Source organism: Haematobia irritans, chromosome 1, assembly GCF_050003625.1.
Source record: "Haematobia irritans isolate KBUSLIRL chromosome 1, ASM5000362v1, whole genome shotgun sequence".
Taxonomy (NCBI): domain Eukaryota; kingdom Metazoa; phylum Arthropoda; class Insecta; order Diptera; family Muscidae; genus Haematobia; species Haematobia irritans.
Window position 1 is genome coordinate 178341514 of NC_134397.1, and position 27024 is coordinate 178368537.

General features: G+C 30.9%; 1 protein-coding gene across 2 annotated transcripts; it reads right to left on the reverse strand.

The window, feature by feature from the left end:
* On the reverse strand, window positions 1-27024 carry LOC142222177 (L-dopachrome tautomerase yellow-f2-like). 2 transcript variants are annotated; one of them, XM_075292181.1, is made up of 6 exons: window positions 26730-27024; window positions 4916-5175; window positions 4765-4858; window positions 4283-4484; window positions 392-842; window positions 1-338 (listed from the first exon to the last, which is right to left on the reverse strand). In XM_075292181.1, the coding sequence occupies exons 1-6, from the start codon at window positions 26917-26919 to the stop codon at window positions 198-200; spliced, it is 1338 nt and encodes a 445-aa protein (XP_075148296.1). In that variant the 5' UTR covers window positions 26920-27024; the 3' UTR covers window positions 1-197. The 2 variants fall into 2 exon arrangements, with proteins under 2 accessions (XP_075148296.1, XP_075148295.1); XM_075292180.1 differs by lacking the exon at window positions 26730-27024 and adding an exon at window positions 12232-12483.

Genomic DNA, 27024 nt, shown 5'->3' on the forward strand with positions numbered 1-27024 from the left:
TAGAAAGTGGAATGTGGTGTATTTTTTATTATATAAATATGTTTAATATTGAAATACAAAATTCTACTAATATACGCTGTCCTCATGAATACTTAACAAATCCCTACGATTAACCAGCGAACTATTAATTATTCGAACTCTCCCATGATCAAATATATATTGGAGATCGTAGAATTGTCCACCAATTCCGATTATAATCAAGCACATACAGTATTAGCAATTGCCGCTGCTGTGTTTTGTTTCCAAACTCGGAAGTTATAGATATTAGTATCCAATGTAGAATATATGAATATAGGCATAGAATTCGTCATCACCCACATGGTACCCTCATCATCAATCTAAAAATGGTCTTAGTTATAATCACGAAAGTACATTAACTGATGTTTCTTACCGTCAAGTCACTTGGATATATCATACGCTGTTCGTCCTGGGCAACAGTTCCCTGATTGCCTGGTGTAAAAGGTTTTCGGCCATTCCAGCAACCTACACCATTTTGCTGAATTTCAGCATAAAATACAACACCTGTGCGAGGATCATATTCGTGGATAGTGGACTGACGGCCAGAACCTCGAGAACCCATTAAAATAAAATCTCTACCGTGATCGGAACGTCTAGCATTAGCTGGATTTTGCAATACCTCATTGGAAACAGCAAATTCATTAAAACTAGCCATAGCGTGGAATAATATATTGCGGGATCCATCCTTTCCTTTGGGCGTTAATGTGGTCGAAAATATTCCATCATCCCAACTAAATGACTGGCCTCCGATATTGAAATCCCCAGCAATGGGATCAAAGTTAAAGTAGTTGTGCTGGAAACTCCACATTGTATTTTGTTCATAACTGTAAACATAAAAATTTTGAAGGTAAAACATTATTTAACATAATTCCACAAAAGAACAAAAAGACTCAAAGAACAACAAGAAAAACTTTCCTATATTCAAAAATGTAAATTGGAACTATATATAATTATGGAACAATTTTTTCAGGTGGTATGAAAATAGGCCCCAGTATAATGGGCCCAAAAACCCTAATGAAACAGGGTCTCAAAATTGGGGAGACGCTTCGTAATGAATGTAAGCCCCGGCAGAATGTAACTGAAGCATGAAAATTAAAAAATGGAGCAAAATTAGAAAATGGAAAATGAAATATGTGTTACTGAGTACGAAGGCAATACAAATTTTTGTTACGTCATTAATTATGTATTATATTCCTTGTCCAAAAGTCGATAAACTTTTCAATCAAGTCGTTTTGTTTTTGTAAGTAGGTGGTTCGACATAAAAAATGGAAGGAAAATTTTGAAAATCTGTGAATCGGTTTATATGCGGGGTATACCTAAATGTAGTCCAATATTATCCATTTGCAGTACAATCCGATCTACATCAATAACAAATACTTGTACCAAATTTCAAGTCGGTGGTTTGTTTTCTTCAGAAATTAGCGTGAATTCAACAGACGGACGGACGAACATACCTAGATCGACTCAGAAGCACGGTTGTCACAGTTGATAGAATTCTGCCAAAATGGTAGCTGTTTATTGTTTGGTAGATTGGTAGAATTCTTGACGTTTTGGTAGATCATGCAATTAGAAATAAATATTTTGACAAAATTGTCTATAGAAATAAAATTTTGACAAAATTTTCTATAGAAATAAAATTTTGACAAAATGTTCTATAGAAATAAAATTTTGACAAAATTTTTTATAGAAATAAAATTTTGACAAAATTGTCTATGGAAATAAAATTTTGAAAAAAATTTCTATAGAAATAAAATTTTGAAAAAATTTTCTATAGAAAAAATTTTTTGCAGAAATAAAATTTTGACAAAATCTTCTATAGAAATAAAATTTTGACAAAGTTTTCTATAGAAATAAAATTCTGACAAAATTTTCTACAGAAATAAAATTTTGACAAAATTTTCTATAGAAACAAAATTTTCTATAGAAATAAAATTTTCTATAGAAATAAAATTTTGACAAAATTTTCTATAGAAATAAAATATTGACAAAATTTTCTATAGAAATAAAATTTTGACAATATTTTCTATAGAAATAAAATTTTGACAAAAAATTCTATTCAAATAAAATTTTGACAAAAAATTCTATAGAAATAAAATGTTGAAAAAAATTTCTATAGAGATAAAATTAAAAAAAAATTTCTATAGAAATAAAAAAATTTTCTATAGAAATTAAATTTTGAAAAATTTTCTATAGAAAAAATGTTCTATAGAAATAAAATTTTGACAAAATTTTTTATAGAAATAAAATTTTGAAAAAAAATTCTATAGAAATAAAATTTTGAAAAAAATTTCTATAGAAAATATTTTCTGCAGAAATAAAATTTTGATAAAATTTTCTATAGAAATAAAATTTTGACAAAATTTTCTATAGAAATAAAATTTTGACAAAATTTTCTATAGAAATAAAATTTTGACAAAATTTGCTATAGAAATAAAATCTTGACAAAATTTTCTATAGAAATAAAATTGTAACAAAATTTTCTATAGAAATAAAATTTTGACAAAATTTTCTATAGAAATAAAATTTTGACAAAAAATTCTATTGAAATAAAATTTTGACAAAAAATTTTATAGAACTAAAATTTTGAAAAAATTTTCTATAGAGATAAAATTAAAAAAAAAAAAAATTATAGAAATAACATTTTGAAAAAATTTTCTATAGAAATAAAATTTTGAATTTTTTTTTTGAAAAAATGTTCTATAGAAATAAAATTTTGACAAAATGTTCTAAAGAAATAAAATTTTCTATAGAAATAAAAATTTGACAAAATTATCTATAGAAATAAATGTGACAATATTTTCTATAGAAATAAACTTTTGACAAAATTTTCTATAGAAATAAAATTTTGACAAAATTATCTATGGAAATAAAATTTTGACAAAAAATTTCTATAGAAATAAAATTTTGAAAAAATTTTGACAAAATCTTCTATAGAAATAAAATGTTGACAAAATTTTCTATATAAATAACATTTTGACAAAATTTTCTATAGAAACAAAATTGTCTATAGAAATAAAATTTTGACAAAATGTTCTATCGAAATAAAATTTTGACAAAATTTGCTATAGAAATAAAATGTTGACAAAAGTTTCTATAGAAATAAAATGTTGCAAACATTTTCTATAGAAATAAAATTTCGACAATATTTTCTATAGAAATTAAATTTTGACAAAATTTTCTATAGAAATTAAATTTTGACAAAAAATTCTATTGAAATCAAATTTTGACATAAAATTCTATAGAAATAAAATTTTGAAAAAATTTTGTATAGAGATAAATTTTTAAAAAAAAAATCTGTAGAAATAAAATTTTGAAAAAATTTTCTATAGAAATAAAACTTTGACAAAAAATTTTATAGAAATACAATTCTATAAATATAAAATTTTGACAAAATTTTCTATATAAATAACATTTTGACAAAATTTTCTATAGAAATAAAATTTTCTATAGAAATAATATTTTGACAAAATTGTCTATAGAAATAAAATTTGCAAAATAATTTTTAGGTAATTTTGGTACATTACATGTGGCTCGAGTGGCAATCGTGCTCAGAAGGCTGAGCCGAATATTTCAAAGTGTTACAAACGGAATGATAAAGTTAGTATATCCCAAACCCATGGTAGAGGGTAGAAAAACTGAACTTTGGGTTATGTTAAGTGACTTGGGTTATGTTAACTGATTGCCACAAAAGTTGTGTGAAGCCTATAGAATTGATCCCGAGCCGAAGATGAGGTTTTTTAAATAACGACAGTTTTTAGGAAGCTACCTAGCATTGAATCTAAGTTCTATAAAATTAAAATTAGGATACAGATCTCATTCATCGATATATCACTAAAGCTATTGATTTAAAAATAAATTTCATTTTAAAAATCCAAATTATAGCACATACTTCAAATTAAAAATATTTTCTTAATTAAAAATAAAACTTTGAACCAAAGATGCAAAATCCTCAAAATTAAATTATATTTGAAGCTGAAGCCATTAATCCAAATATTAAATATCTGAGTTATTTTAAAGATTATTTCTTCGAATCAAAAATTTTTTTCTTTACTTTAATTTGCATTACTGAAACATACGTCCTTAACGGAGTAACGCAAATTTCAAAGATCAATCTTTCACATTAGGTCAATATTTCTTTTCAGCTTTGGATTGTTAAGAGGAGAGAGTTAATCATCCCAGAAAAATAATAATTCCCTTTTCGAAAACGCGTTGCTCTATATACTTTATAGTGTCAAATAATGTGGATATTCCACTATAATCTCACCTATAGACATACAGTTGCGTATGAACCAAGTCTGGTAAATAAGCAAATGTTTTATCGCAACCTTTGTCCGTATCAACGGTAATGCTGGCCAATCCTCGACCCTCAGTTACAATAGATTCTGGTATTTCAAAACGCCGAATAACTTGATCTGTTCTTAAATCCATTACCCAAATCGAAGGTCTTTGGACTTGCATGCGATTGTCTTAAAGTGAAAAGGATTTAAAAAATATATTATTTAAAAAAAAAAAAAAAATATATATATATATATATATATATATATATATATATATATATATATATATATATATATATATATATATATATATATATATATATATATATATATATATATATATATATATATATATATATATATATATATATATATATATATATATATATATATATATATATATATATATATATATATATATATATATATATATATATATATATATATATAATATATATGTATTACTCACTTGGATATTCCAACATGCCCGTATCGATGAACCAAAATCGTCCACATGAATCAACTGTAGTACGATAGACAGATACCAATCGGCCAGCTCCTGCCTAAATAATTATTTCGTAAATTTCTTAATTTTTTTGCTTTTAAGTTGTTTTACTCACCGTGAATTGATTTGTTTCGAAATCAGGATATGCCCGTAGTTTTGGACTCTTCTCTTTTCCATCTTTGCTCATATCAATATAATTTAAAGTCGAAGGTATTCCAACTCTTCTGCGTGGCATCGTTATGAAAAGACGACCCTTATAATGAGTTACCCCCATGGGTACATTATTGTAGGGTATATAAGATTCATTATTACTATTAGCAACTGCTTGACGTCTGCTCCTAAATCCATGATATTGGCCCGGAAAATATATAACTCCTAGAAAGAAAAATGAATGACTTATTCGGATTCAATGTTATAACAAGATTTCCATTATCACCATTATAGGGTTACAAAAGTTGAAAATCGACCTTAAATGCGACTAAACGCATTTTGATGTTTTTGAAAATCAACCAAAATTGGCAAAAAGATTATTTCTTTTTGCCAATTTTGGATGCGAATTTCAAGATACGTTTCCTAAATTTAATGAAGAAACATCCAAAGCTAAGATTACAAACATTCTTTAAAGTAAATTAAAATTGTAATCTAATTAAAAAATAAAAACAATAAAAACAAGTATATACAGAAGTAAGTTCGGCCGGGCCGAATCTTAAATACCCACCACCATGAACCAAATATTAGGGTTTCCTTTGAAATTTCAGGAGTGCTTGAGGACTTGAGGACACTTCCCGAAGATAAATTTAAAGATTTCACCTATGAGGACTATATCAGATTCTGGATTTATAAGAACCATTTTTGTTTGAGTTTTAGAGGAATCATTAACATCCCTTGTAAGTGTGCAAGAAAATTATAAAATAACATCTTGATTTGAAATCTTAAATCTGTAGAAGTAAAATCTGGAAATTTTACATTGAGTTTCAAGCAATTTTCATGATCAGTGCGCCTTCTACACCCTCAAGAAGAAGAAGAAGAAGTCGGTCTATATGGAGGCATTACCAAATGGACCGATAAAAACTTAAACCGATACTCGTTTTTGTAAGCCTAAAATACCAGAATATTTACAATTTCAGATAAATCAGATATGGGGGCTATACTAAAATATGGACCGATACTCACCGTTTTCGGCACACCTCTTTATGACCCGAAAATACCTCTAGATTTCCAATTTCAGGCAAATAGGATAAAAACTTCGGATTCTAGAAGCCCACGAAGTAAAATCGGGAAATCGGTCTATATGGGGGCTATACCAAAATATGGACCGATACTCACCATTTTTGGCACACCTCTTTATGGTCCTAAAATACCTCTAGATTTCCAATTTCAGATAAATTGAATAAAAACTGCGGTTTCTATAAGCCCAAGAAGTAAACTCGGGAGATCGGTCTATATGCGGACTATACCAAAACATGGACCGATACTCACCATTTTTGGCACACCTCTTTATGGTCATAAAATACCTCTAGATTTCAAATTTCAGGCAAATTGGATAAAAACTACGATTTCTATAAGCCCAAGACCCCAAATCGGGAGGTCGGTTTATATGGGGACTATATCAAAACCTGGATCGATATAGCCCATCTTCGAACTTGACCTGCCTGCAGACAAAAGACAATAATGAAGCACGATTGCTTCATTATTGAAGACTGTAGCGTGATTACAACAGACAGACAGACGGACATCGTTATATCGTCTTAGAATTTCTCCCTGATCAAGAGTATATATACTTTATATAGTCGGAAATCGATATTTGGATGTGCTACAAACGGAATGAAGTTTTTTATCAAAAAATATTAATTATCTCAATTACTCTAGTTTCAAGCAAATCGGATAAAAATCCCAAGACCCCAAATGGGGGATCGGTTTATATGGGGGCTATATCAAAACCGATGTGGACCAATAAAGCCCACCTGCCATTTTTCACGTTTACTTTTCGTTAATAATGCACATTAAAGAAAATAAACTTTTTAAATTTTTGCTTTGGATGACTCCCCATCAGGTTATAAAAAATTTGACCAAAGTTATAATTTTATTCTGCTTTTACAGATTTATTTTTGATTTTAGCGGCTAAACTCGAACTTAATACCCACCTTAAAGGTGAAAAATTACATTTTTTAATGAATCATTAAGAAAAAAACATATTTAAGACAAGTGAAGCTCTATAAATAATGGATGAATAATTGATTGATTAAAAAATAAATTGTGAATATAATTTTTGTGATTGAAGCCATTTCAATTAAACAATTAATTGGGATCGGAACATTTTTTTTTCCAACAAGACAATTTTTTCTGAATGAAATAAGCACATTTACTCAAAAGAACAAAAATATATAAAAATATGTTTACTATAATTCAAATTAAAAATAAAATATGATTAATAATAAAAATCGAGATAAACGGAGATATGACCGAAAGTATACCTATTTCCAAAGGAGACAGGCCGGGGTGTATACTGTCTCCATGGCTTTTTAATATTTATTCCGAACAAATATTTCGAGAATGGGTCAATAGTTTTCGAAATGGTATTGCTGTAAGTGGATCAATTTTAAACAACATTAGATATGCTGACGACACCACATTAATGGCACATAGCATATCTGAACTTCAGAATCTTGTGGATACAATCGCTTCTTGCAGTGAAAAATATGACCTAAAAATTAATATCCAAAAAACGAAGTTTATGATTATAAGCAAAAAACAAGACCACAACGACGCGGCATTAAAAATACACAATTCAAACGTAGAGAGAGAGGTAAGAGTTTTAAATATCTCGGAGCTACAATTACTGAGCAATGGGACTCCTCGAAAGAGATAAAATGCAGAATAGAATTGGCGAGAGATTCATTTTTAAAGTACAAGAAAATTTTTACAAGCCATGACATCAATCTTGAAACGAAAATTCGATTTGTCGAAGCATATGTCTGGTCAGTACTTCTGTATTAAGTATTAAGGAAAATGCACTGGGAAAGAGAACTCATCACAGCCATAATAGGAGAAAAACTGCGTATTTGAGACATATTATGAGGAATCAAAAATATAAACTATTACAAAACATAACCCGCATAAAAGTTGAACGAAAATCTATTACAGGAAGAAAAAGAGTTAACATAACTTGACAACATCACGGAATGGACTTACATACGAGATATCACTAATCTATTGAGCATGGTGAGAGACAGAAATGGATTTGCGGATCTGCTGAACACTTTGTGAAAGAAGAAATATATATATATATGTGTTTGAAATGTAACTAAATAATTGTATTGGTCGCAAATATTCGGAAATCGAATTTGCAAATACAGGAGACAGAAGAATAAAAACAAGTATATACGGCCGTAAGTTCGGCCAGGCCGAAGCTTATGTACCTTCCACCATGGATTGCGTAGAAACTTCTTCTAAACACTGCAATCGAATTACTTAAATTGCGGTAACGCTTGCCGATGGCAAGGTATATTAAAACCTCCTAACACAGTCTTCTAAATTGTATGTAAGTCCATACGTGGTATATATTAAATCATTATGAACCGATGTGGACCAATTTCTGCATGGGTGTTAGAGGCCATATACCAACATCATGTACCAAATTTCAAGCGGATCGGATGAAATTAGCTTCTCTTTGAGGCTCCGCAAGCCAAATCTGGGAATCGGTTTATATGGGGGCTATATATATTTATGGACCGATGTGGACCAATTTTTGCATGATTTTTAGAGACATATACCAACACCATGTACCAAATTTCAGTAAAATCGGATGAAATTTGCTTCTCTTTGAGGCTCCGCAAGCCAAATCTGGGGATCGGTTTATATGGGGGCTATATATAATTATGGACCGATGTGGACCAATTTTTGCATGGTTGTTAGAGACCATATACCAACACCATGTACCGAATTTCAGTCGGATCGGATGAACTATGCGTAAAAGTAGAAATATGGCCCATTTGCAATACCATCCGACCTACATCAATAACAACTACTTGTGCCAAGTTTCAAGTCGATAGCTTGTTTCGTTCGGAAGTTAGCGTGATTTCAACAGACGGACGGACGGACGGACATGCTTAGATCGACTCAGAATTTCACCACGACCCAGAATATATATACTTTATGGGGTCTTAGAGCAATATTTCGATGTGTAACAAACGGAATGACAAAGTTAATATACCCCCATCCTATGGTGGAGGGTATAAAAATTATCTCAAGTTCTATCAACTGTCAGTTAAACTTCGCTTAAACTCTTCTCCAAAAACAGGGGAGCCACCGTCGCGCAATGGTTAGCATGCCCGTCTTGCATACACAAGGTCGTGGGTTCGATTCCTGCTTCCATCTAACACCAAAAAGTTTTTCACCGGTGGATTTTCCCACCTCAGTAATGCTGGTGACATTTCTGAGTGGTTCAAAGCTTCTCTAAGTGGTTTCACTACAATGTGGAACGCCGTTCGGAATCGGCTATAAAAAGTAGGTCCCTTGCCATTTGGAGAAGGTTAGGTTAGGTAGCAGCCCGATGTATCAGGCTCACTTAGACTGTTCAGTCCATTGTGATACCACAGTGGTGAACTTCTCTCTTATCACTGAGTGCTGCCCGATTCCATGTTAAGCTCAATGACAAGGGACCTCCTTTTTATAGCCGAGTCCGAACGGCGTTCCACATTGTAGTGAAACCACTTAGAGAAGCTTTGAACCACACAGAAATGTCACCAGCATTACTGAGGTGGGATAATCCACCGCTGAAAAACTTTTTGGTGTTCGGTCGTAGCAGGAATCGAACCCACGACCTTGTGTATGCAAGGCGGGCATGCTAACCATTGCACCACGGTGGCTCAAATTTTTATTTCTATGGAAAATTTTGACAAATCTTTATTTCTATAGAAAATTTTGTCAAAGTTTTTTCTATAGAAACTTTTTTCAAAAATTTTTTTTCTACAGAAAAATTTGTTAAAATTTTATTTCTATAGAAATTCTTGTCAAAATTTTATTTCTATAGAAATTATTGTCAAAATTGTATTCTATAGAAAATTTTGTCAAAATTTTATTTCAATAGAAAATTTTGTCAAAATTTTATTTCTATAGAAAATTTTGTCACAATTCTATTTCTATAGAATTTTTTTTTCAAAATTTTATTTCTATAGAAAAATTTTTCAAAATTTTCTTTCTTTAGATATTTTTGTCAAAATTTTATTTCTATCGATAATTTTGTTAAAATTTGATTTTTATACAAAAGTGTTGTAAAATTTTCATTTCTATATAAATTTTTTTTTTAATTTTTTATTTTTATAGAAAATTTTGTCAAAATTTTATTTCTATGGAAAATTTTGTCTAAACTTTATATCTATAGAAAATTTTGGCAACATTTTTTTCTATAGAAACATTTTTCAAAAATTTTTTTCTATAGAAAAATTTGTTAGAATTTTATTTCTATAGAAATTCTTGTCCAAATTGTATTCTATAGTTTGTCAAAATTTTATTTCTATAGAAAATGTTGTCAAAATATTATTTCTATATGTCCAAATTTTATTTCAATAGAAAATTGTGCCAAAATTTTATTTCTATAGAAAATTTTGTCACAATTTTATTTCTATAGAAATTTTTGTCAAAATTTTAATTCTATAGAAATTTTGTCTAAATGTTATTTCTATAGAAAATTTTATCAAAATTTTATTTCTCTAGAAATTTTTGTCAAAATTTTATTTCTATCCAAAAATGTTGTAAAATTTCTCATTTCAATAGAACATTTTTTCAAAATTTTATTTCAATAGAAAATTTTGTCAAAATTTTATTTCTACAAAAAATGTTGTCAAAATTTTATTTCTATAGAAAATGTTGTAAAATTTCTCATTTCTATAGACATTTTTTTCAAAATTTTATTTCTATAGAAAATGTTGTCAAATTTTTATTTCTATAGAAAATTTTGTCAATAATTTTGTAAATTTTTTTTCTATAGAAAATTTTGTCAAAATTTTATTTCTATAACAATTCTTGTCACAATTTTATTTCTATAGAAATTCTTGTCAAAATTTTATTTCTATAGTCCCTTGCCTTGCTAACTCATCCGCTTCGCAGTTCCCCGGTATGTTCCTATGGCTAGGCACTCATATTAGGTGAATATTGTGATGCTCAGCCATCTCGTTGAAAGATTTGCGGCAGTCGATGGCCGTTTAAGGAACACAGAGTCCAAGGATTTTATTGTAGGTTGACTGTCTGTTCTCAGCCAATTCGCCACCTCTCTTATTGCTAATATTTCAGCCTAAAAAACACTACAGTGATTAAACTTTTCGCTATTCAAAGTTCCAGATCTTTAGAATATACTCCGAAACCCACTTGTCCATCCAATTTTGAGCCATCAGTGTAAAAAACTACATCGTTTATTCCCCGGGGTCTGTGTTCACCACGCCTCACTGATGGGTATTAGAGTTTCAAACTTTTTGTCGAAAAGTGGTTTCGCCAGAGTGTAATCCACTACGTTTTGCACATCTGTTATTATTTTGAGGACCGAACTGTGATCGTACCTTTTTTCTGACCACAGCGATAGCTCGCGCAACCTCACAGCCGCTGTTGCAGCTGACTGTTTGGTCAAAATGTCTAAAGGTAATAGATGCAGCATGTCTTACTGAACACGCCATACGTTGAACTTTGTCTAAACTTGAATACAACACCACATAGCATTATAGGTCTAACCACTGCCGTGTACAGCCAATACACAATTTTCGGTTTTAGTCCACACTTATTTCTTATTGCCTTTTTGCACAAATACAAAGCTACCGTGGCTTTTCTCGCCCTATCTTCAATATTAAGCTTAAAGTTCAGCCTCCTGTCCAAAATAACACCATGGTATTTTGCACACTCACCAAAGGGAATTTCAATACCGCCTAAGGATATGGACTTAAGCGTGGGTGTTTTGCGATCTTTGCAGTACATGACTAGATCTGTCTTTGCAGGAATTACCCCAAGAACATTCTCTTTCGCCCATTTCTCAGTCATCCAGAGGGCTCTCTGTATAATATCTCTGATTGTGGATGGACATTTTCCCCTGACTGCTAGAGCCACATCAACTGCGTATGCCACCACTTTTATCTTTTCTTTTTCTAGGGAAACCAGAAGGTTGTTTATAGCAACATTCCAAAGAAGAGGTGATAGAACTCCTCTTTGGGGAGTGCCTCTGTTCATATTTTTTATTTAGTAGTTTTTTGGTAAAATTTTCTTCAAATTTTAATAGATTATTTTTGGCTCGAGTGCAACCGTGCCCCAAATCCCAAACATGATATCAATTCGATCTGGATTTTTCAGTCTAACCGTTTACGAGAATGTGCCGCATGACATACAACTTTATCATAATCAATTTACCTACTCTAGCATAAATGCATTGCTGTGTTAGAACATACATACCCGTAGTTTTTACATGTCCCATTGCGGGCGTTGTTGATGGTGACATCTGAGGATTACTTCCCCTATTATAATAGTCGATTTGTTTCCATTTAAAAACCTCAACTAATCCGTCAGCCTTCACGTGTGGCCACAAACATTGTATTCCCACCACAAGTATTAACAAAAACTCGAATCTCATCTTCGAAATTAAGATCATGTAGTCAATTGTTGATTATCCGTTAAATATTTACAAAACACCTTTCAATATTCTCAAGTCAAGTGATGAATACTAACTAATGTCTCAAATCGAAATCGAAAATCAGTTTTGGGGGGAAACACCAAGAGATGACGTACAAATATTCTGACATACATATAAATATATTTGTATAAATAATAATTGTTTTAATATATTTGTTTTTTTGTTTATAATCTGGCTAGATTTTTTTTGTTGTTGGAATATTTTGCATTAAAATTTCATGGATTCATATTTTGAATTGTACAATAATCCAAAATAGAGATGCCAGTATCAAATCCAAAAGTCTTACTTGCACTAAAATAAGTATCTGAACTAAAATTTGTTATAATGACCTTGCATATACTATGTTTTACCACTAATCAGAAAAAAGCAAGTAAGGAAAATCTAAAGTCGGGCGGGGACTATATTATACCCTGCACCACTTTGTAGATCTAAATTTTCGATACCATATCACATCCGTCAAAGGTTTGTCCCAAATACATACATTTAAATATTACTCGATCTGGAATTTGATAGACTTCTACAAAATCTATAGACTCAAAATTTAAGTCGGCTAATGCACTAGGGTGGAACACAATGTTAGTAAAAAAAACAAGTATATAAGGCCGTAAGTTCGGCCAGGCCGATGCTTATGTACCCTCCATCATGGATTGCGTAGAAACTTCTTCTAAACACTGCCACCCACAATCGAATTACTTAAGTTGAGGTAACGCTTGCCGATGGCAAGGTATCTTAAAACCTCCTAACACCATCTTCTAAATTGTATGTAAGTCCATACGTGGTATATATTAAATCAAAAAAGATCGATCCAATACGTATATAATTCAGTTTGACAAAGTAGACATAAAATTTTGACAAAATTTTCTACAGAAATAAAATTTTAACAAAATTTTCTATAGAAATAAAATTTTCACAAAATTTTCTATAGAAATAAAAATTTTCACAAAATTTTCTATAGAAAGAAAATTTTGACAAAAATGTCTACAGAAATAAAATTTTAACAAAATTTTCTATAAAAATAAACTTTTGACAAAATTTTCTATAGAAATAAAATCTTTGTTGTTTATTTTTGGCTCGAGTGGCAACCATGATTACGAACCGAATAAAATTTGAACTAAATTTTCTATAGAAATAAAATTTTGACAATGATGAAAATTTTATTTGAACCGAATAAAATTTTAACAAAATTTTATCTAGAAATAAAATTTTGACAACATTTTCTATAGAAATAAAATTTTGACAAAATTTTCTATAGAAATAAAATTTTGGTAGATTATTTTTAGCTCTAGTGGCAACCATGATTATGAACCGATATGGACCAATTTTTGTGTGATTGGACCAATTTTGGTATGGTTGTTAGCGACCATATACTAACACCACGTTCCTAATTTGAACCGGATTGGATGAAATTTGCTTCTCTTAGAGGCTCCGCAACCCAAATCTGGGGATCGGTTTATATGTGCGCTATATATAATTATGGACCGATGTGGACCAAATTTTGCACGGTTGCTAGAGACCATATACCAATACCATGTACCAAATTTCAGCCGGATCGGATGCAATTTGCTTCTCTTTGAGGCTTCGCAAGCCAAATCTGGAGATCGGTTTATATGGGGGCTATATATAATTATGGACCGATGTGGACCAATTTTTGCATGGTTGTTAGAGACCATATACCAACACCATGTACCAAATTTCAGCCGGATCGGATGAAATATGCTTCTCTTAGAGGCTCCACAAGCCAAATCTGGGGATCGGTTTATATGGGGGCTATTATAATTAAGGACCGATATCGACCAATTTTTGCATGATTGTTAGAGACCATATACTCACACCATGTACCAAATTTCAGCCGGATCGGATGAAATATGCTTCTCTTAGAGGCTCCACAAGTCAAATCTGGGGATCGGTTTATATGGGGGCTATATATAATTATGGACCGATGTGGACCAATTTCTGCATGGTTATTAGAGACCATATACCAACACCATGTACCAAATTTCAGCCGGATCGGATGAAATATGCTTCTGTTAGAGGCTCCACAAGCCAAATCTGAGGGTCCCTTTATATGGGGGCTATACGTAAAAGTGGGCCGATTTCAATACCATCCGACCTACATCGATAACAACTACTTGTGCCAAGTTTCAAGTCGATAGCTTATTTCGTTCGGAAGTTAGCGTGATTTCAACAGACGGACGGACGGACGGACGGACATGCTCAGATCGACTCAGAATTTCACCACGACCCAGAATATATATACTTTATGGGGTCTTAGAGCAATATTTCGATGTGTTACAAACGGAATGACATAGTTAATATACCCCCATCCTATGATGGAGGGTATAAAAATATGGGAAACATTTAAATCTGAAGCAATTTTAAGGAAACTTCGCAAAAGTTTATTTATGATTTATGGCTCGATATATATGTATTAGAAGTTTAGGAAAATTAGAGTCATTTTTACAACTTTTCGACTAAGCAGTGGCGATTTTACAAGGAAAATGTTGGTATTTGACCATTTTTGTCGAAATCAGAAAAACATATATATGGGAGCTATATCTAAAACTGTACCGATTCCAACAAAATTTGGCACGCACAGCTACAATACTAATTCTACTCTCTGTGCAAAATTTAAATTAAATCGGAGTAAAAGATTGGCCACTGTGGTCATATGAGTGCAAATCGGGCGAACGATATATATGGGAGCTATATCTAAATCTGAACCGATTTCAATAAAATTTGGCACACTTGACTACACTACTAATTGTACTCCTAGTGCAAAATTTCAACCAAATTGGGGTAAAACTCTGGCTTCTGGGACCGTATTAGTCCATATCGGGCGAAAGATATATATGGGAGCTATATCTAATTTTGAACCGATTTCAATAAAATTTGGCACACTTGACTATAGTACTAATTGTTCTTCTTGTGCAAAATTCTTCTTGGGCCATATAAGTCCATTGAAGAACCGATTTCTTCAAAAATCCATAGGGTTCTATTCTGAGCCAAAACACATACTTGTGCCAAATTTGAAGTCAATTGGACTAAAACTGCGACCTAGACTTTGATTATAAAAATGTGTTCACGAAGCATTTTTGCCAAAGTCACCATGTGTCTATCTCGTCTCCTTCTGGGTGTTGCAAACATATGCACTATCTTATAATACCCTGTTCCACAGTGTGGCGCAGGGTATAAAAACGGCTAAGCAAAACTAGCCGCCTTTGCTTGCTAGTTTTTTAAACTCAATTGCCCAGTTTTCCCATTGCAAACCAACAAACCCTATATTTCGCTAAAGCCGATTTAATTTTATTTTAGTTCATGGAATTATACCGTTTTAAAAAAAAAATCATAATTTTTTTGCTTACGTTATTTAAATTAACTAAAACGCAGGAACAAATATTACACAAATGATTAACTAAATTCGTGTCTCCCACAAAATAGTTCAGAATTTATAAAAATTTTTAAAATTTTTCCAATAATGTGCCCATCTTGAATGGCCATCTTCATATGGCACTAAAGACATTTTTGCAATTTTGAACTCCAATTATTTCTTTCAAACTACGATTTTTCTTTTGTTTAGTGAAAAGTAATAATTTTGCTATTTAATTTTGTCTAATAAATCAACGTGAAATCTGCGTTTCTAATACAGTTTAGTTAAAATTTCCTAAAATTGATATAATTTTTCTAAAATGAACTAAATTGTTTTTCTCTGGTGGATTCACTCTTTTTCAGTGTGGGAATTGTTTTTTGTTTCCTCGCAAAATATTGCTTTTTTCTCGTTACTTCTGGATCATTAACTAATATTGTTTTCTTTCCTGGTTAAAAATGCTAACTTTTTTGCATTTTGCCCGAAAAATGAACTTTTTAGGTTCTTTTCTAAAAAAAAACAGGCAAAAGTGCGAAAAGACTTCGAATTCGGTTGTGAAAATAGTGACACGCATAGAGGCAAATTGCGGTCATTTTCAGCAGTGCCGACAAAAGATAGTACTGCGATTGTCCTGTTTGCTCCTTTGAGTTCTTTTCTCCCCCCTTAAATAATAGCATTTTTTTAGGTTTCTGGCAACATTATAAATATGCGCATTCTGTACAAATTAAATGAAGGCAAAGCATTTTTTTCAGAAAAGAAAACACTATAAAACTACCTATTGGACATAAGTACATTGTGCTCATGAAACATATTTGGGGTGGTCATATTCCTTCTCTGCGTGTATATTCGGTTTTTGTGCCGAAAACCAGCTAATTTGTACGGTTACTTGTTTATACCCACATATTGGTGATGGCGGTCATACCGCTTGTAACACATCGAATTATTAAGTTTCGATTATTTTAAGTATAGTATATATTCTTGAACAGGGAGAAAGTCGATATAACCTGTTATCACGCCACAGCTATCAATAATGATGCAATCGTACTGAAATTTGGCATTCGTTGTTTGTCTGCACGTAGGTCAAATTCTAGGGTGGACAATATCGTTCCATGTTGTGAAATGGGGTGGTCGGTTGATGGGGCTTACAATACAACCGACCAACCCTGAAATTCAAACTCTAGAACAGTGTTGATAAAGTTGACACTTTTGTGCTTTTTTTGATACATTTCGACTGCCAAAAGCACCGTGGCACGACCGCGAGCCATTTAGTACTTTTCCATCACAATTACTCTATATAGAGTTATTCTGCCTTAAATGCACAGAAAAAAAAGTGTCTCGTAAAATTAAGAAGATTTTTACAATAATTTATTACAAGAATTTTCCAGAATTTTAGTTCATTTTTCGTATCTTGAACGAAAATTAACTACTCGAAAGGAAATTTTACAAATTCTAAGTAGCAATCGTTTAGTTCATGGCCTACAAAATACGATGGAAATTTCCTTAAAAAATTTCTTAACTGGTAGTTAAAAATTCGTTTGTCATGCTATAAAACTACTTGTGAAATGTAAAGTATTTTCTAAATAATAAGTGCAATTTACTATAAGATTTTTTTGTATGAGAAAATATTTTTTTACGAAAAATGAACTTGAAAGTGGATAGAAATTTCTTACTGACTATTCCTATAGTTAATAATTGTTGGTAAAAAATTACACAATGAAATATTTTTAGTTCACATGTAATTAAATTTATAGACATTTTCGTCAAAAATGGTAGATAACATTTCATGAAAATTTTGCAAATTTTTTGTTAAACGTTTCATCGCTCATAAACTGGTGTGCCTTTACGAATATTATTCTTAGAGTAAATTGTCAGCAGATGCGATGAACTAATGCATAGTACAGAGATCTTTATCGGAATGGTGGAATGTGATTAATGTAAAGATGATGTTACTTGAGTATTGTTGTGTATACATGAGCGTGGGGTTGTTTTTATTTTTGTTCATTTAGTGGCTTGTGTGTGTGTTTGTTATTCGTTGATGGTTTTTGGCTGGATGAGGTGTTGTTTTCAATAAAGGCACATGTGTTTTTGTTGTTGTAGGTATGTTTTGGCTTTGCTTGGTTTTGTTTGGCATGCTTCAGTTGTATAGTTGGCGTTGGCGTGGGCTGTTGCATCTTTTAAGTAGGTATGCAACAAGGGAATATAAAGGCATGGAATATTTTGGATTTTTGAGTCATATATTGGTGTTTGTTTATTAAACCTTTTAAATGAAAGTTATTAATATTTTGTCGGTAGTTTAGAAAAAAGTTATTAAGAATATTTAGTAAAATATGTTGAAATTGAAAGTGTATTGAAATTTTCATTATTCAATGTAAAAAATTAATATTCAATTCCAGATGAATTTGGAAATTTTTTGTAATATCTCAGCGTATAGTTTATTCATAAATTGGTAAGTATTTTTTTAATATGGCTTTCTTTTGAAAAGAATATTTTTTATGTATATTATTATTTGTTAATTATTTTTTTTTTTTTTTTGGAAACCAGTTTAATGTTTTTCTTTGTTGTAAAAGCGATATTTAATTTCAGAGCAACTCCAGACGGATTCAAACAAATTTAAAAAGGTAGAGAATTGGTAAGTTTTCTTTTAAAAATTGGCTTTCTTTCAACTAGAATATTTACGTTTTTATGACCTTTTTATCATCAAAATTACAGGTTTTTAATACCTTATTTTAGTATTTCTTTAATTATTTTTTTTGGAAACTAATGTAATATTTTTAATGTAAAAATAAATATTTAATTTCAGAATAACCCCTTAAAATTTGGACAAATTTTTAGTACTCCTTTGCCTGTAATTTAATAGTGAATTGGTAAGTTTTCTTTAACTTTCTTTTAACCCTGGATAGCCATCCTTATTTTTTGTACATTAACGTCATCCTTCGTCATTTTGACTACGGCTGATTTCAAGACGATATAATTTTCATCGTGAGCGAAAAAGTGAACCAAACTTGCATTTATTTTCTTATTCAATTTGGTTTTAAGTAGTATAAAACAAAAATTCATAAAACGGTCGAATTAGTATAACTTAAATTTACCATTTCCCAATAGACTAAAATGCATTTTAAATCGAAAATAAAATTACGTGTCGTCATTTTGATGACTGTCTAGGAATATCAAGAATATTTGGTTTTTTATGCATATTATTATTTTTTTCATTAGATTTTTTTAAAAGTTATTTAATAATTTTATTTAATATTTAATTTCACAGTAACCCAAATAAATTTGGACAACTTTTTATATTTCCCCTCAGCGTACAATTTAATAGAGAATTGGTAAGTTTTATATTAAAACTTTGGCTTTCTTTCAACTAGAATATTTATTTTATTATATCTTTCACATCGATAACAACACAGTTTTATGAGTTTATTTAGAATACTTCATTATTTCTCTAATTGTTTCAGGTACAAATTTTATGAGATACGTTTTCCAAAGAAAAGTTGAATTCCTTACACCATTTGATAAAATGCCCCAAATATGGTAAGTTACAAGCTAAAATGAAGAATTAAAAATTATATTTCATTACATGGTATTAATTTTTATTAATTTTCATTATTGTTTTCATTTTTCCAGCAAGATATGAGAAAAAATTACCTACGATGAATAAAAAAAGGATAAGTCAAAATGACCAAACAGCGGGTTCAAATGAACTACTCTCTTTTCCATGTGGTCATAATTTTTATTCACAAAAAACATTGTATTAAGAACTTTCATCATAAGTTTTTATAATAAAGTACTTTTGCTTAAAGATAGTTTAATTTTAATGTATGAAAATTCTCATAATAGTAAAACGGTTTGTTGTTCCTTTAATTATTTAATTTCTCTATACTGTGGAATGATTGATTTAAAAATAGTCTAGTCGTCGACATTTTAAAGAGACTGTTAACCAATTTTTATTATCGGGTTTCCCACAAAATAAGCAAGTAAACCAAAATAATACTGACTTTTTAACTTGGTAGGTGTATATAAATCTTATGGTGTTGTAAAAATGAACTAAACTACAATGTTATAGATGAACTAAAATTTAAGAAAATTATAAACTAGACAAGTTGAAAAAAATCTTAAGGGCTAAATCATGGTCAATATTACTACAGTTTAGTTCATTTTGCAATGGAAAAGGGTTCACTGTTTTTTCAGTGTGTGAACGTTTCTCAGATATCAACTCAACTCTAAAAATTATGAATAGCGGACATTGAAGAAATAAACATATTGCAAAATGAGGGTATTTTAGTTTTGATTACAGGGTCTCAAAATTTTTGAGAGGAATATTATCTATACCGCATTCGTCCGCAAATGTGAAACGTGAAATGTGTTTTTTTCCGCTACTATGAGGAACAGTCTATTGTGAGATAGTGTATATATTTGAAACGCCAAGAAGGAGACAAACTACATACATGGTGTCTTTTGCAATAATGCTTAGCTGGTTGACACTCTTGGTAGAATTCTACAAAAAATGGCAAAATTTGTACTGTTTTGTAGATTGGTAGAATTCTTGATTTTGGTAGATTTTGCAAAGAGGTACTTCTTCATAAATTTTCTATTGCAATAAACTTTTCACACAATTTTCTATAAGAATAAAATTTTTCCTATAGAAATTTTGACAAAATTTCCTATAGAATAAAAATTGGACAACATTTTCTTCAATTCAATTTTTTCAAAATAAAATTTTGGCAAAATTTTCTATAGAAATAAAATTTTGACAAAATCTTCTATAGAAATAAAATTTTGACAAAATTTTTTAAAGAAATAAAATTTTGAGAAAACTTTCTATAGAAATAAAATTTTGACAAAATTTTCTATGGAAATAAAATCTTGACAAAATTGTCTATTGAAATAAAATAAAATTTTGACAAAATTTTCTATAAGAATAAAATTTTGACAAAATTTTCGATAGCAATAAAATTTTGACAAAATTTTCTATAGAAATAAAATTTTGACAAAATTTCCTATATAATTTTGCAAAATAAGGTTTTTTAGAAAATCTGAAAAAAAATGTCCAAAGCGATTTAGATTTAAATATACTTTTACAATAGTCTTTAAATTTTATATTATGTAGTTTTACATCTTTTAGCTTCAAAAAGTACATGTTTAATACATTTTTAGTACTTTTCCGTAAACATCATTTATCATCCCTGCTCTTGAAGTACTTTGTGTCCATAAATATACTTCCTTCAGCACTTTCAATTAATTGTTTAATCAATTAATTATTTATTGAACTTCACTTTTTTAAATTAATTTTTTTAATGATCCATTAAAAATTTAATTTTTTCACCTTTACATTATATATCCATCAATAATTGTGCTATCGTTCTGAAATTTGGCACAGATTCTTTTTTTTTGTGAGTTGGCACGTCAAGTTCGAAGATGGGCTATATCGGTCTAGATTTTGATATAGACCCCATACAAACCGACCCCACCGATTTGGTATCTTGAGAAGCTCACAACCCAAGTTTTATCCAATATGCCTGAATTTCAAAATCCAAAGGTACTTTGGGTGCATAAATAAGTGTGCCGAATATAGTGTGAATCGGACCACGTTTTGGTATAGCCCCCATTTAAGCTGATCTCCAGATTTGACCTATCAAATGCACCTGAAATTCTATATATTTTCAAGAAATCCGCTACGACGAGGAGTTTTCAAAGGACGCTGTCATATTTGATTCATGGTGGTGGGTATTTAAGATTCTTAGAGCTGGGGAATTTAAAACAAGTATATACGGCCGTAAGTTCGGCCAGGCCGAATCTTATGTACCCTACACCATGGATTGCGTAGAAACTTCTACGAAAGACTGTCATCCACAATCGAATTACTTGGGTTGTGGTATCTTAAATCGTTTTCTAAATTGTGAGTTAGCCCATACGTGGTATATATTAGACAAAAACGTTATGTATAAGTAAGTCCACAAATAATTACGAATCGATATGGACTTTTGCACGGTACGTAGAGAGCCAGAATTGATTGGGGGTCGCTTATATGGGTGCTATATACAATTATGAACTTGATATGGACCAATTTTTGTGTGATTGGGGATCGATTTATCTGAGAGCTATATATAACTATAGATCGATATGGACCTAGTTAGGCATGGCTACTAACGCCCATATACTAGCACAATGTACCAAATTACAACTGACTCGGATGAAATTTGCTCCTCCAAAACCAAATCTCGGGATCGGTTTATATAGGGCTATATATGATTATGGACTGATATGGACCACTTTTGGCATGATTGTTAAATATCATACACTACCAACACGTACCACATTTCAACCATATCGGATGAATTTTGTTTCTCCAAAAGGCACCGGAGGTCAAATCTGGGGATCGGTTTATATGGGAGCTATATATAATTATGGGCTGATAGGAACCAATTCCTGCATGGTTGTTGGATACCATATACTAACTCCTCCAAAACCAAATCTCGGGATCGGTTTATATGGGACTATATATGATTATGGACTGATATGGACCACTTTTGGCATGGTTGTTAAATATCATATACGATCACCACGTACCAAATTTCGTCCGAATGGGAAGAATTTTGCTCTTCCAAGGGGCTCTGGAGGTCAAATCTGGGGATCGGTTTATATGGGGCCTATATATAATTATGGACCGATTTCGACCAATTTTTGCATGGGAGTTTGAGGCCATATATTAACACCACGTACCAAATTTCAACTGAATCAGATGAATTTTGGTCTTCCAAGAGGCTCCGGATGTCAAATCTGGTGATTGGTTTATATGGGGGCTATAATAATTATGGACCGATGTGGACCACTTTATGCATGGTTGTTAGAGACCATATACTAACACCATGTACCAAATTTCAGCCGGACCGGATGAAATTTGCTTCTCTTAGAGGCCTCTCAATCCAAATCGGGGATCGGTTTATATGGGGGCTATATATAATTATGGACTGATGTGGACCAATTTTTGCATGGTTGTTAGAGACCATATACTAACACCATGTACCAAATTTCAGCCGGATCGTATGAAATTTGCTTCTCTTAGAGGCCTCGCAAGCCAAATTTGGGGGTCTGTTTATATGGGGACTGTACGTAAAAGTGGACCGATATGGCCCATTTTCAATACCATCCGACCTACATCAATAACGACTACTTGTGCCAAGTTTCAAGGCGATAGCTTGTTTCGTTCGGAAGTTAGCGTGGTTTCAACAGACGGACGGACGGACATGCTCAGATCGACTCAGAATTTCACCACGACCCAGAATATATATACTTCATGGGGTCTTAGAGCAATATTTCGATGTGTTACAAACGGAATGACAAAGTTAATATACCCCCCATCCTATGGTGGAGGGTATAAAAAGAGTGTCCATAAAGCTCGAAAAATAATTGTATAATTAGATATAATGCATTTGGACGTCAATTGCCTGTTTCGGTATCAGGCTAACATGAAATATAAGTTATCGAAATGTTGTATTACTACCAGCCAGTATCTCTAAGTCGCATGCACTTTTTCTTCGACTTAAATGCTATCACACTGAAAAAAAGCATATCCGGTTTCAATGATTTTGTCTTTACTTTAAAAATTTTGGTATTAATACCGAGCCAAAGAAGAGGAGAATAAAAGTAAGGATACTTTTAAGACACAATTCTCGTTAAATTTGGGTTTTGTGTATTTGCTTCCAGGAAGCAAATTTTAATTTTTCGTTTTTTCAGCTTCATATGCTTTCAAAGACCTTAAAAAAACGAGTTAACGACAACTTTATTTTCCAAATTAAGACTCGACTTCTAGTAGAAATTATGCTATGTTTCATGTCCTATATTTGAGTGATTTTTTGCTTTGAAGTCAAGATGCAAAAAGACAACATACTTAAAGATAATTTCATTAAATTTAAACAATTTTTCTGAATTATTAAAGTAAAGTTGACTTTAGTCCAAACATTTTTTCTTTCATGTTATGTTACCCATTTGTAAGTGAAATCACTTACTTATAAGGACAATACGACTTCATTGGACAAGGAAAAAAACTTTATATTGGAGAAATGCGTCTTCTATGCTAAGCAAAATTTGCATTCGTATTTTAAAGACATGAAATCTTTGACCTCACGACAACATTTTTTTCAGTGCATATAACAAAAGCCAACAAACAATTATTAAAGTGAAGGAAACTTTTTCATATTGGGGAAATTTTAATTACAATATAATAAATTCCGTAAATTAAAATAAAGTTAAGATAGACAATAAGCCAACTTTATAAAAGTTTTTCCTCAATCGAAATCCCTACCTTTCTACGCGTGCATGAACTCTACCAACAGATGTACAAGTACAAATGCCTTCTTTGATAAGAGTAGTCTAAAAAACTGAGCAGACTAACAAAATTTATAAGATTGGCTGTTGTTTCTTCAAATTGTGCTGGAATCGGGATATATTAATAAAAAAATGCCATCACCAAATTCTAATTGTTATTGTATACGTTTCACGAGAGAGAGCCATGTATAGAGATTTTTATTAAAATGCATCTATAAACGGCCCATTATTCAAACCTAGGAAAGGTTTGCAGAATAACTACCGCCAAGTTCTAAAAATTTGTGAAATAAGTCTTGTAGAAAAAAAAATAATATTAGTATTTGGGAGATTGATGGACATTCCAATACTACACTCAAACAAAAGTGAACCCACCAGGAAGTAAAATGTGGCTTAATTTCAGAAAACTTTAGCTAAACTGTATTACAAACGCCGCTATCGCAAATAAATATATATCACTAAGGTTCTTGATCGTTTTTTATATAAGAGTCTATGAATAATTATGAACCGATATGACCCAATTTTCGAGCGGCAATTTGAGAAAGCCAAATTTCAACCGGATCGGATGAAATTTGTTCCTCCATGAGGTTCTAAAAGTCCAATCTTGGGGGTCGATTTATATGGGGGCTATTGAAAAACAGATTTATTCTTGAAGTCGAGTTTATATTGCAATTTTAAGTTGCGGCTAACACGTTTATAAAGGGTATTGGGTATTGCATTACGAAAAAAAACGAATAAATTAAGATTTGTGTCCTAGTATTAAGTACGCAAAACCTTAATTCAAATGTGAATTGCGTTTAAATGTATCCTTAGAGCAATTCCTCACTTCGATGACTCGGAATCAATATCAACTCAATTTAAGTACACTGAGAAAAACATTGACTTCATATGAAAGTTTATGCAACCTACATTTTAGAAGACGCAATTTACACAGTTTTGAGACACATACATATATTTAAAATAAAGTAAGTATAATTAATCAATTTAAAAAAAAATAATCTTTACTTTATGTATAAAATGAGAAATTTTACTTAAATTATGCCTGTCTAAAACTTTATATAAGCAACAGAAAAAATATATTTTTTAAGTAAATTTTCTTCAATTTAACAATATGTATTATTTTGCAATTAGTACTTTAATTTAGTTGATTTTTTCTAAAATAAACCTACGTTTTCTTTAATAAGGGCTTCGCTTTTTTTAGATTTTTAAACTGGTAATTATTTATACGAGAAAAGTTTTATTAATATATCGCAGCAAGAGAATGAATTGATTTAATTTTTAAGAGCCTAACATACACTCAAAAAATGGATCCAATGATTTTGACCTTCCCTTAGGGATTCCGACACAAAGATGCGGCTTCTTTAACCCTGGAAAGTCATTCATATTTCTTATACACCAACACTATCCTTCGTCATTTTGACTACGGCTAATTTTAATGCGTTTTAATCGCATCATGAGCAAAAACTTAGAATAACTTAAATGTTTCATTCGTCAATCGACCAAAATTGAAAATAAAACTAAGCGTCGTAATTTTGACGAAGTACACTGAAAAAAATATTTACGTAATATTAAAGATTACGCAACCTAAATTTTAGGATGCGCAATTTACAAATTACTAAGGACAAATTTCTTTAAAATAATGAAATTTTAATTAAGATAAAGTTTATAATCTTTGCTTCAAAATTTTTTTTTTATTAAATTTAGGACACCAATTTTTGAAATTTGCGTCCCTCCGTTAAAGTCGTATATCTTTGGACTAAGGCCAATTTTCCTTAAAGTAAAGAAACACATTTTTTTATTTAAAGAAATCGTTTTTCAATTAACTTTTGGAATTAAGAAAACATTTTGTTCGTTGATGTATCCGTTATAATTTGGGTTTTTAAAGTGTAATTTGTTTGTACGTGAACAGCTTTATGAATATGCCGCGAAAAGAGAATGAAAATTCGATAAATGGAATTTCTATCTTAATTTTAATTTTATTGATTCTAGATTTAAAGCAACATAGGTCGCTTAAAAATGTCTTTATTTTAAAGAAGCCGCATCTTTGGCTCGGAATCAATACCAAAATCCTTAAAGGAAGGTTAAAATCTTTGGATCCAAATAATTTTTTTGAGCATATTTTTTTAAACAGCATATATTTTCTTTTAGCGTATATGATGTGGGAGACACTTCAAAAATGTTCTTCTCTATATGATTTGAGGGTCATCAAATAATTAAATTAATATTTAGTTTACACATTTTAGATTTTGTGAATATCAGCGAGTGTAAAATATTTTTGTTATAAAAATTAGGTTATTTTATTATCACTCAATAATTAAGTTTTTCCTTCGTAGTGAGTATAGAATCACGTCATTAAATGCACCTAGTCAACCTCAAGCTGCATATATCGACATACATTGTGTCTTCAATAAAGAGGACTGATTAATGCAAAGCAATACTTGAGTGCCTTTTAAAATTTATAGAATTATTTTATTGGATTCCATAATAAGGAGTGCAGGATGCAGGATCCAGTAATGTTGTTTTATATTTTATTTTTATTAAGCTAAATTTAAAATAATATAGCACACATCATACCACGATTTGAATTGCCCGCTGGCGTAGATGTATATTTGTTCGTTGATATTACAGGTTGCTGATTACATGTTCCTCGTTCATAATAATCGATTTGTTTCCACGAAAATACTTCAATCAATCCATCCGCCTTTATACTTGTAAATAAACACTGAATTACGACCCATAACACAGGAATATCAGAATATTTCATAGTGAATCTATAACGCGTCGAGCTTTAACACTATTCGCACAAAGGATTCCTACCAACTAAAGGCGAACTGTTGCAAATGATCTTTTTGTTAAAGCGAGAATGCTT